This window comes from Eleginops maclovinus, chromosome 12, assembly GCF_036324505.1.
Source record: "Eleginops maclovinus isolate JMC-PN-2008 ecotype Puerto Natales chromosome 12, JC_Emac_rtc_rv5, whole genome shotgun sequence".
In the NCBI taxonomy this organism is placed as follows: Eukaryota; Metazoa; Chordata; class Actinopteri; order Perciformes; family Eleginopidae; genus Eleginops; species Eleginops maclovinus.
In genome coordinates, this window is record NC_086360.1 from 1,879,381 (window position 1) to 1,892,063 (window position 12,683).

A 12,683-nucleotide genomic window follows, 5' to 3' on the forward strand; every position below is an offset into this window, starting at 1 on the left:
CTTGCTGCATTACTCTGTTTCAGGGTGTCGTCATCCTTGTCAATAAATTACCGAAACTGACATTGAGGAGTGTGTTTCTTCAACATCTTTGGGAGATTTATATATTGATGATACTTTTGCCTCATTCACCCAGATGAAGCAGAAATATAATCTTAATAACAACCAGTTTTTTAGATATCTGCAGGTTAGAAACTTTGCTCAAACTAATCTAGTTCAGTTCCCTTATCCGTCAGATAAAACCACATTCGACCATATGTTGGACATTAACCCACTTGGAAGGGGTGTGGTTGCTCAAATATATAATTTCATTTCGCAACTTGACTGTCCCTCCTCATCTATAATTAAGGGCCTATGGGATAAGGACCTGCAGTTACAACTGGATGAGGACACATGGGAAGAGGACCTGCAGTTACAACTGGACGAGGACACATGGGATTCAATTCTAGACAAGGTCCACTCCTCATCCATCTGCGCACGGCATGGACTCCTGCAGTTTAAAATTCTCCACCGTCTTCTAGGGCTGAACGATCTATCGTTTTGGACCGAAAATCGCGATCTCAGACAACACGATTTTGGGATCGTCAAAGCTGCGGTTTTTGCTTGGTGCATATTAATAATTATGCAGTCCTCGTGCTGCGTTCTCTAGCTTGCAGAACTAGATAGCTAGCTTACAATTTGTCGTCTAATAAATAAAGTTGATGAACTCAAGCGAGGCAAGAAGTGTTGGTTTTTCTTCCGTTTACTTTGTTCACCAAGCAAGTATTTAAACAGGACATTCGTTTTTGTAAAACTGAAAACAAACAGAAACAAAGGATACATAAATTTCACGAAGATAATAGCATGATACCACGAGAGCTAGCATAGCTAAGTGACATTATCATAGAGCATGTAGAAACTAATATTCATCGTATATTCCTAATTATTTACATGGCATTGAATGTACTAACAAATGATAGACACTTACAGACTAATAATGTCCAAAGCTCACGCGTGAAAAGGTAGCTCTTCGAGGAGGAATTTCGGCAGTGGCTGAATCCGTGTGCTCTTCTAACTGAGGTCAACTCGTCAATGAAAAAGAAACTAAACCTGCGTGACTTTGTAAATAATACTGTCCACTAGGTGGCAGTATTTCCCCACATATAAAACCCAAAGCTACCAAAAGCTTATGGAGGGCAGAACAATAATAATAATTTCGTCAATAATTTCACATGAATGCCCAAGGCTCTGTGTCAGCTACTGATCAGAAAGCTGCAGGCTGCGCGTGACCAGATCACGTGTTCGCCACCCAAGTCAGTGTGTAGCTCGTCATTCAATTTCAAGCATGGCTGAAGCAGGAGCAGAAGCGGAGCCGACGAAATTAATAGCAAAGAAAAACAGCACGTCGGTCATTTGGCAGTATTTTGGATTTGAGGCCAGTGATGAACACCAGAAACAGGTGTTGTGCCAAACATGTCGTGTAAAAGTGGCTACATCGGGTGGCAATACCACCAATTTACATCGCCACTTGAGAATTCACCACCTGAACTTGTATGATGAGTGCATGGCGAAAAAGAACTGTGAAACATCAAGCAGCAGCGATACTTTGGCAAAACAGCCAACAATAACATCATTGTTCGCCAGTGTGACGCCTTATGAAAGAACTAGCCGAAGACACAAGGAGATTACCACTGCCCGACTTACATATCGAAGGACATGGTGTCTGTAAACACCGTGACCAAAGACGCATTTAAACGTTTGCTACGCACAATGGATAAGAGGTATGTTCTGCCCTCCCGCACATACTTCAATCAAGTTGCCATCCCACAGCTCTACGCAGAATGTAATGCCAAAGTTGTAAATGAGCTGGAAAACACGGAGTTTTATGCGTCAACTACTGATCTGTGGTCAAGCAGAACGACCGAGCCCTACATGAGTTTGACCGTGCATTTCGTCAACGCCAACTTCGAGTTGTGTAGCTGCTGCCTGCAGACAGCATACTTCCCCACTGACCATACCGGGGAGAATATTGCCATGGGGCTGAAGGAGTGCTTGGCCAACTGGGGTCTAAAAGAAGAGGCCCAGACGTGCATAACAACAGACAACGCTTCAAATATGGTCAAAGCAATGGGACTTAACCAATGGACCAGACTGCAGTGCTTTGGACACAGGCTGCATCTTGCAATTGGTAAGTACAAGAATGTGTGTTTGTGCGAGTGTGTATGTTTACAAGGTTACTACAAGTGTGAGAGTTCGTATTATCTGGGGACGAAGCGCCGGGAAGTTTGTTGTCAAGCTGTCGTTAGCTGACCAACTGTTAGCGCAATGCTACTTTAACATACTGTTTATCCTAGGGAGAAAAATGAACCCTTTCATCGGTAAGCTTTGTGTGTGTGTGTGTGTGTGTGTGTGTGTGTGTGTGTGTGTGTGTGTGTGTGTGTGCACGTTTTAAGGATTAGGGATTAGTGAAGCCATGTAATGTGTGTTTCGGTGCGAGGGGGAAACGTGTTTTTGGTACAATAAACGGCTAACGTGTTTTAGTAGTAGCACATGTCAGGGTGGTGCAACATCAGCTGATGCCACTATACGGATTAAATGATTTTTTGGTTTTTAGTGGAATATCTAAGAAGCATATTAATTGCTTGTGCATTAATTACCAATTACAAATTAATTTATGGGCAATAACTTCCTGTGGTAGTACCACCTGAAGTCTGCTGCTAAAAAAATGTCATTGAACTAAATACAAGATGACAACAGATGTAATCAATGGTATGTTATGAATACTGTGTTATGAGCTATCCTTATGGCTTTTCATACTGTAATACATGTAATGTTTTCCCCCAGAAAATGCTGTCAAAGATGAGCAAAGAATCAAACGGGCCACAGGACTTTGCAAGCAGCTGGTTGCGGTCTTCACTCACAGCTGGAAGAAGAAGGCGGCACTAAAACAGGCACAGCAAGACTTGAACCTACCTCAACAGTCACTGGTCACTGAATGTCCGACACGATGGGGCTCCGGGCAGAAAATGATTGGGAGGGTGTTGGAGCAGAGCAAGGCACTGTGCCAGGTTCTGTCTGAAGACAGGAAGACGCGGCACCTGGTCCCCACTTGGCAAGACACAGATGTCCTTGAATCTGTAAACAATGCCCTCGGTCCTCCTCAGGAGTTCAAAGACGCCCTCTCAGGTGAGGACTACGTAAGCGTGTCATACCTGAAGCCAGTGCTCCATCTCCTCAGAACAGCAACGCTTGCTGAAACTGACCAGGACACGAATCTCACCAAGGAGATCAAATCAAGAGCTCTCCACTACATTGAAGAGAAATACAGCGACCCAGTGACACAGGAGCTCTTGGACATCACATCCTTCCTTGATCCAAGATTCAAGAAGAGCTACATAAGTGAAGAGAATGTCCCATACATCAAAGACAGAGTGAAGATGGAAATGGAACAGGTGGCACAAAAGGTAAGCTTTCCTTTTTCTTTGTTGTTTCAAAATAAAACAAAGTTGTATTTGTGTTTTTAATTTTTAATTTTTGAACTATACTCTACTGACATTTTAAACTTTTAGACAAAATGCCTCGTTGGTCTTAATCACAACTGATAGCAAAACATTGATGCCTCTTATTACTGTTTGTTGCAGTTGTGTGTCACAACCCATCCCATGCCCCTGAGTGCAGAAGAAGAACCACCATCCACCTCTACAAAGCGAAAGCGGTCACTGGGCAGCTTTTTCAAGACCAAGGCGGTCCCTGCTTCCTCTACTGTGCAGTTGGAGGATACCATTAAAGCAGAACTGGACAACTACCTCATAACTCCTACCATTGATGGAGAGCAAGATCCACTGGCCTGGTGGAGAGTGCACAATGTCAACTTCCCATGGCTTAGCAAGTTGGCTCGTAAGTACCTTTGCATACCAGCAACGAGTGCACCATCAGAGAGACTGTTCAGTGCCAGTGGCAATATTGTCACATGTCAGCGTGCAAGTCTGAAGCCAGCAAAGGTTGACATGTTGGTTTTCTTGGCCAAAAATCTGGGGAAGGGGAAGATTTATTGATTTTTGTTGTTGTTCTTCTGCACCTTACCCTGACATGTCTTTGTTCCATTAAAAAAGGTGTTCACTCTTTTTTACTTATCTTTTGTTTACAGACTAGATGTTAAATAATTTAACCAGTTGGACATCTTTTGTTGATGAGGAAAATGCAGGGTCATTTAAACTTTTTAAATTATTATTATTATTATTTATTTTTACTACCTTTACATTTCACTTCCTCTTGCCACTTTATTTGAAGAAGAAGCACAGGTTTCTGAATACACGGGTTGAATATCTGTAACTGCTGCTGATGTTGAGGTTCATAAGCTAGCTCCTTTGAGCCATTTTGCACTACTTTTAAGGTAAGACTTCTTTTTTTTGCTCCACTTTGTTGTTACACTGAAACTTGTTTCAATAAAAAAAATCGTGGTTGAAATCGAAATCGCAATCTCTGCCAGAAAAATCGCAATTTCAATTTTTTCTTAAAATCGTTCAGCCCTACCGTCTTCACTATACTAAAGCGAAATTAGCCAAATTGTATTCTAATGTGAGCCCCTTTTGTGTTAGGTAAAAAAATCAAGTAGGGACTCTTATCCACACTTTTTGGACTTGTCCCCGGCTTTGTAAGTACTGGGAAGATGTATTTAAAACTCTCTCAAAGGTATTTGAGATCCCTTTCAATCAGTCTCCACTGACAGCATTGTTTGGAGTGGTGACTGAAGAAGCTCACCTTCCAAAATATAAATTAAATGCTATTGCTTTTGCGTCTCTGATTGCTCGACGGCTAATTCTTCTTAAATGGAAGGACGAAGCATCACCCACACATACGCACTGATTAGAGATCTAATGCAGTTTTTGCAACTAGAGAAAGTCCAGTCCACTCTGAGGGGATCAACTGATAGATTTTACAAGGCCTGGCAGCCGTTCATCACACACACGTAGAGAACTGCAAGCTGGATTTAACAATTTGAGGATGATTGTGTCTAGAGCTGAGTGTTGCTGAAATGTGGGATGCATCAATTCTAATTGAATGCCTTTCCCCCCCCCCCCCTCTTTCTTTTTGTTTGTTTGTTTGTTTTTGTCTCCATTGTCAGAAATTGTATACATATCACTTTTATCCTGTTTCTCAAAATGATCTATGTATTTATCATTCACTTTTAATTTTTATTTAGTTACTTGTTTTCTTTTGTGATGGGACGGGGGTGGGGGGTGTATTTGATCTGTTATCTTGGCAGTCTGGTTGAAATGTTCATTGTAACACTTGTTGTAGGTATTGGACTGCTTAAAAACATTTTTCTTTATAAGATGAGAAATTTCAAAATAAAGTGTAAAAAAAAATTCTTTTTTTTAAAAGATAAAAAATAAATGTCAATAAAAATGTAAATATTTCCTGTTTCACTTTGGCTCTACACTTCTCCTGTAGCCTAACATTGTCCTTGATGTTCCAACTGTCCAAACACATTTTAAAGCCTGTTTATTTTTTGACTTCTTTACAAACCAGTTTTATAATCATTACTATTATAAATTAGCAGAAATATTGATTTGTAACAATCGCGTCAAGTTCAGTGTAAGATAATGTCCAATACAGGGGGTTTTGTTTTTGCCACCAATCGTGGTGATTGGAGTAACAGCAGTTTAAATGTTCACACACCCTGGAGGAGCTGGGGGAATTCTACAGAGTGCATATGGGACAAAGCAGCTGTTTTGTCTGAAAAAGGGCAAAAACGGTTTTAAAAACAAGTATATAAATATATATAACATGCAGCTTCTGTACCAAAATGTATTCGACGGGCCATAGTTTGGACACCCCTGTATATGCACATAAGCTACAGTGTAGTAATGGTAATGAAAATCCTAAGTCCCGAGCTCCTCCAACAGTATAACATACTTATAAACAACGTCAACGTCATATCGGAAATGTGGGCTGGCTTTACATTGAACTCCTGGCAACGTCCCAACCTATCGTCCCCAATATACAGTCGCGAGCTGAATCTCCCCCACAGCTGTGTGTCTGTACGTTCAGCAGGATGTCTGCAGGAGGGACTTAGAGTAAAGTTGAAGTAAAAGTGAGTACCCCCCTCACATTTTTGTAAATATTGTATTATATCTTTTCATGCGACAACACTGAAGATATGACACTTTGATACAAGGTAAAGTAGTCAGTGTACAGCTTGTATAACAGTGTAAATTTGCTGTGCCCTCAAAATAACTCAACACACAGCCATTAATGTCTAAACCGCTGGCAACAAAAGGGAGAACCCCTAAGTGAAAATGGCCAAATTGTGCCCAATTAGCCAGTTTCCCTCCCCGGTGTCAAGTGACTCGATAGTGTTACAAGGTCTCAGGTGTGAATGGGGAGCAGGTGTGTTCAATTTGGTGTTATCGCTCTCACACTCTCTCATACTGGTCACTGGAAGTTCAACATGGCACCTCATGGCAAAGAACTCTCTGAGGATCTGAAAAAAAGAACTGTTGCTCTACATAAAGACGGCCTAGGCTATAAGAAGATTGCCAACACCCTGAAACTGAGCTGCAGCACCGGGGCCAAGACCATACAGCAGTTTAACAGGACAGGTTCCACTCAGAATAGGCCTCGCCATGGTCCACCAAAGAGGTTGAGTGCACGTGCTTAGCGTCATATCCAGAGGTTGTCCCCTCACATATTTACAAAAACGTGAGGGGTGTACTCACTTTTGTGAGATATTGTATAAAGTCAGTGTTCTAGTGGTAAACACTGAGGAAACATAGGCCTACATACTGGCTCTAACACTATGTGCTCTACCAGAAACAATGTGCCATGTGTTCTAGAAGTATTATGGTCTGTGTTTACATTAGCAAGCATAACACTCAAGAGTTAACGCTGTACTGGAGAGACTGTGTGTAATATAAAGGTCCTGTCCTTGTGGTAAACCGAGAGAGAAACGTTTGAGCTCCATACTGTTTCAGAAATAATGCTGGATGTGGTTTGAACATAATATGGCGTTTAATCACGGCAGCGTTCAGCTGAGTTTCTCCAGGTAGAAAACTCTCTTCAGAGGAGAGATCATGACGCTCCAAAGGGGCGTGGCCAGCAGCAGCTCCAAAGGGGCGTGGCCAGCAGCAGCTCCAAAGGGGCGTGGCCAGCAGCAGCTCCAAAGGGGCGTGGCCAGCAGCAGCTAGTTCATTTAAAGCTACAGTCACAGAATCAGCACTTCAGGAACAGGGCTGAGATAGAGGGGGATGAGGCATGCTACAATGGGGGATCTGTTTGGTATTTTGAGCAAAACACCTCAGAGACATGTTTTGTATACATCTGACACCTATAATACATGTCTAAAAAGAGTATAAAAGGAGACCTTCAAGTCACCATTAACATAAGTAATGAACAATGTAATTATTGACAATATAACAATCATTTATCTGTGTAAAAATTGTTTTTGTTGTAACCTGCATGTTTATATATATATACGCTCTGAAATCCCATTCTATCTAACGGTTAGGGAAATGGATGGTATGAAAAGCATCCAGTTAGAGGATTGCTTTTCTCACTTTCTTTGACAAGTTGTGGCGGGTTGGGTTTTTGTAAGCAGGTTGAGGCAGTTCCACGGACTCATAAACTCCTGGAGAGAATGAGAGTTATTAGAGAGTTGGCTGGCCGGCTGTGGGGCTGCAGGTGTGGCAGCAGCACGATGTGAGCTGGCAGCGGCCCAACAGCGGGGCACAGAGCTGTGGCCTCCACATTCCTCCAGAGCAGCTAATAGCAGTGATGACAGCAGGGAGCACAGAGCAGCAATAACTGGCCACAGCGCGAGCAACACCAGCAATAACCTGGCCGCTGTGAGTCGGCCGTGAGCAGGTGTGCTGCAGGTACTGATGGACACATCCCTTCCACAGAGGCAGGGCGGTACAACACATGGATTCAAATAAAGTTTTCTACAAACTAACAATAATATTGTTTACATTTAGTGTTATTAAAACGCAGCACCTGTATCCTTGAGGTCCTTCCTCTTAAACATTTGAAAAGCTGGAAGTGTTGTTATGGACCATTGTTTACATCAGTGGTTCCCAACCAGGGGTACGGGGACTCCTACAGGTACTTGAGGTGATTGCAGGGCTTCCATAGAAAGATTAGGGATTCAAAAATGTTCATCATTTTCATTGTAACAGTTCCTCTGGGGACGGTGTTGATTGTAACACCAGTGAAGATCATGCTGTGGAGGAGGAGCGCATAACAATTAGCTAATATTAGCTGCACAGTGGGGGTAAGAATGGATGCATGGTTAGGCAGGGATAAACACCGGTACCATTGCTGCAGAACTGGGTTTAGGAGAGTCCAGTCAAAAAAAAAGAAAGGGCCAAAATCAAAGACAGGTAGTCCGGTGAGGAATACATTTCTCATGGATTTACTTCTGAGGAGCCAGAGTGTTTTATTTTGCAATAATATAATAATAATAATAATAATAATAATAACAATAATAATAATAATAATAATAATAATAATAATAATAATAATAATAATAATAACAATAATAATAATAATAATAATAATAATAAATTATATTTCTGTAGCACTTTTCTCAGACTCACAAGTTGCTGCAGGATCTGATTGGCTGACTGTCTTGTTAATCATATAGAGGCATCATCATTCATTTCATCACTTATGTTTTATAACCAGTTAAAAGCTCCTCATAGTAGCTTGAAGAAAAACATGATCATATTGTTTGTGATGTCACTTATAGAATGATAGAAGATGTTTTGAAGCCTTGTTATTCCTACCGTTGGGAAGTGGAATCTGTAAGTGTTAAGATATTCACACGTTTAGTTTTGTAAAACTATAAATGAGAGCAATATACATTTGTAAAACAGTAAATGTCATCATTCTATCACTATACGGCACAGAGGATTAAAGACGGTGCAGTCTACAGTCGGAGGAACTAAGACACAACAGGAATGCAGACAGGTGTGTTTTCGTCCATTTTCAAAAAGAAAGTGGCAAGCACAATTGAAGGAACAGCATGAATTAGTTCAAAATGAGCCGTCAACACAACCTGCCTCTCGCTCCAGTCAATTTGAGGTTTCTTAAACGGCACACTGCATATTTAGACACAAGAACAAACAAACTGCTATTTCAAAGAGACTTTAGTGTGGGAGGTGCCGGTACAGCGCCTGACAGAGCGTGTCCTGTTAGTGGGCAGTTGAGAGGTGGCACCACTACACAGCGCTGCCTGTGATTCAGAGGGGAAAATGTTATCACAGTAAAGCCGTAAACAGAAAACGTTCCAGGGCTCCCCTACGGGAAACTGGGAAACAAACACAAGCTCACTGAGTCTGAGGCTGCTGGAAAACCAATATAGACCTACAGTAAATGGAAATGAAGTCACTTTTGATCGGGCCATGACAGCACAGAAGGTATTGTATGTGTGAGTGGGAGGCAGTTCTCCCTCCACCACACCTTGATGGATCTGATCACAAAATGAGATCTTCTTTCTGCAAACTAGAGCGGCCGGCAGCATGCTCTTCTACCGGATGACAAATACTCAGTGTTATTGCCATCTAAAATTAGGTAGAAGTGTTTGAGCTGATATTGACTGGATTGAGGTCATTTAATCAAAGCGCTCTTTGAAACCTCTTCCATGTTTGGGGTGTGAACATTTTTCAGGGTCTTGAATAATTTTCAAGTGAACCAACATGGCAGACCATATGCCCCAAAGCTCCTGCTGAGTTCTACACTCCTCCAGCCCTGAAGAACCACATCATCAAGTCCCTACGTGTTTCTGAGGAAAAAAGGTGGTAACATTCTGGAAATGACTGATGTCATGAGAAGTCTACAGCTCTGAATCAATGTGAATGCACAGCGATCAGTCTGAAAGGTGTTTCATCCACCATTCCTCAGTTCTTCTGATGAGTGGGAGCTATTTAAACCTGTGGGACCTTTACACCTTTATGTCACATGAGCTGTTGAAGACACCGTTCACCCTAAACTCTAACTGAATCACTGAGAGAGAACCTATTCATCGACAAGAGGCTCGAGCCCTCTTGTTGACGGATGGAGGTCGGTAGAAACGAAAATAGTTCCTACACAAGGTCTGAGGACTATCCACAAGACGTGCCATCTGGTTCCATTATACATAAGAGAAGGCATGCAGCTGGTATCTCACACAGCAAAACTATGTAGATTGTAGATAGCGTTACAATTAAAAGTTGGAATAAGTATTTTTAACTTGGAGTTGACCTCTTACCCTTTAAGAAAGCTTACAATAAGTCACTAAAGCAACATTATTAAATGGCATAGATGAACAATCAATTCTAATAGGCTCTGATCATAAGACCCTGTGCAGTCATATTCATCAGGGTCAGTCGTGGCTTTAAAATGATGGGTACTTTTTAACACAACAACATAGAGGGAAGAAAACATTTTCTGGATTGGGATATTTGCCAAATCTGGAAACTAAGCATGGCATTTTTGATACCAGATGTAGGCGATTTTAGTATACTTCCAAGACATATCGAAGCCAGCCATGTTGTAGGCAGGTTTTCCTGGTAGAGCGGATGCTATCGTAAGCTCCAAGTGAACACTACGCTGCGATCACGCTGCTCTGTGGAAGTGGGGAGCATCCATGCTTAAAGTGCGGTTGCTGAACTGCACAAACTAGCACAGTTCATTGCTCCGTGATTGTTGCCAAGAACGATAAAGAAACGCTCTCTAAAATAACCACTGGCATCAGTGTGGATTGACTGCCATCATAGGAGTATTGTGTATTATAAGTGTTTAGCAATATTTCTCGGGATACCTACAATTCCTGGAGGCAACATGACTATGGTAGGCTTTTCAATCATGATTCCACAAGCCCCTCTCAGCTAAGCCCCGCCCCAAGCAACTTCAAGGCCAAAAGTCTGAAGGCGAAAAAATGAATCTGAAAGAAAAATGACTCAAATATGAAAAAAAGTCATTTAAAAAAATGCTTAACTGAATCTAACTAATATTCAACCTGTAAAAACGTTTTACTTAGTTTGAATTTGAATTTATCATTGTATTTTGCAAGGTTCAGAAATCAAAACTTGAATCTTAAATACATTTGTTTTTATTTTTAATAATCAAAACTTGGGACCCAAGAGTTAGCTCCATATGTTTTACATTCTTTAATGTATGTCTTTTCCACAGGGATCCAATTTGTGTTCACATGGGCCTCAGTGGTTCTACAGTGACACCTACTGCCAAACAGAACTCAAGCATGTTAAATGACAGAAAGCAGAGTCGATATCTAGCTGAGGCTGATCATGTGTTCAAATCGCCAAATGTAGCATTTTAAAGAAACTTACATCATGCCAAAGAAACCTTGAACTGAAAGTCACTCAGGGTTTGATTTCACTCAATGTCATTTGTCATTCTCTGGAGGAATCTAATCTTGTATTTAGGATTTAAAATGTGTTGATACAGATCTGAAACTAACTGTGGCAGTGGAGGTGTCCCCTCTTCATACAGCTTTACATCACTGCTGCTGACTGCATGTAAAGCCTGGAGAAGACATGAAAGAGCTGGGAGGACTGATCCAGACACCAGCAAAAGATTCCATACTGTATACTATTGATATTGATAATAATGTACATTTTTACACTAGAGCGTAGAGACTTACACGTTCTCCACGGTTTTGGCGAAAGCAGGTTGAAAACAAAAAGCTCCTGGAGGAAGACCCTGATGACTGACCATAACTCTGCCTTAACCCGTTCATAGACACCATCTTTCTGCATTTAGCAGGACCTGTGAACACCATAGTGATTGTATTTGGTATCAATCTTCAGAGGTGGGAGAAGTACTCAGATCTTGTACTTGAGTAAAAGTAGCAGTAGCAGTGTAGGAGTACTCTGTTACAGTAAAAGTCCTGCATTCAAAATGTTGCTCGAGTAAAAGTAGAGAAGTGTTAGGATCAAAAGTATTTTGGTACAGTTAATTATTTATAATTAACTGTACCAAAACACAAAAGTATAAAGTTCTTTTCTTAATTGTGACGATTCTGCAACACTTTGTTCAAATCGTCTTGCATCTTCAAATCAAACCACTGCCATAAAACTAACTGCATTGAAAAGCTTGCTGCAAGTTCCTCTAAATATCACATGAGAGTATGTAGTCCTTCTCCATATTTGAAATTAGGAGAGTTTCCCTCCTTATTTGATTTCTTTTGAAGAGTTACAGAACTACAAAAACAACCAGAATGGAGCAAATGTGTGTGTAACCCTAACCTCTGCTTTGGAGGTGAGGTGTTCCTCTTGGGTGTGCTTCCTCTGTATCCTCTCCCAGACAGGCTCAAAGATCCTCTGATTGTTCCTGTTGGGGGTGGCTCTGGGCTGGCCTGGGTGTCTGCTGCTCATCTTTGGCCTCAGGGGTCTCAGCCAGAGTTTGACCCAGCGAAAGAAGACAGTGATGGGGAGGGGCAGACACCTTCTTCACCTGGACACAGCTGTCTGAGCCTTTGATGCAGAGACACTCCCTTCCTGCTTTCACTGCCACCTCAAAACTCCTCCTTCACTTATCCTGTTTGAGTTTTCTCAAAAAAACCGAAACACATTCCATGGCTCACCTCACAGGTCAAACACTTTGTCTCGACACTGGGTAACTTCTGTTTCACATTGCTTACAACACAGTTTTCCTCACTTCCTTCACTGCTGCCCGGGAGATTTAGAGCTGTGATCAAACAGACA

At 41.6% G+C, this 12,683-nt stretch overlaps 1 protein-coding gene across 2 annotated transcripts; it reads left to right on the forward strand.

Moving 5' to 3' along the window:
• The first annotated feature begins 1,982 nt into the window (after positions 1-1,982).
• On the forward strand, positions 1,983-4,110 carry LOC134873921 (E3 SUMO-protein ligase ZBED1-like). 2 transcript variants are annotated; one of them, XM_063897841.1, is made up of 3 exons: positions 1,983-2,164; positions 2,821-3,440; positions 3,618-4,110. In XM_063897841.1, the coding sequence occupies exons 1-3, from the start codon at positions 2,011-2,013 to the stop codon at positions 4,029-4,031; spliced, it is 1,188 nt and encodes a 395-aa protein (XP_063753911.1). In that variant the 5' UTR covers positions 1,983-2,010; the 3' UTR covers positions 4,032-4,110. The 2 variants fall into 2 exon arrangements, with proteins under 2 accessions (XP_063753911.1, XP_063753910.1); XM_063897840.1 differs by having other exon boundaries at positions 1,985-2,354.
• The last annotated feature ends 8,573 nt before the right edge of the window (positions 4,111-12,683 follow it).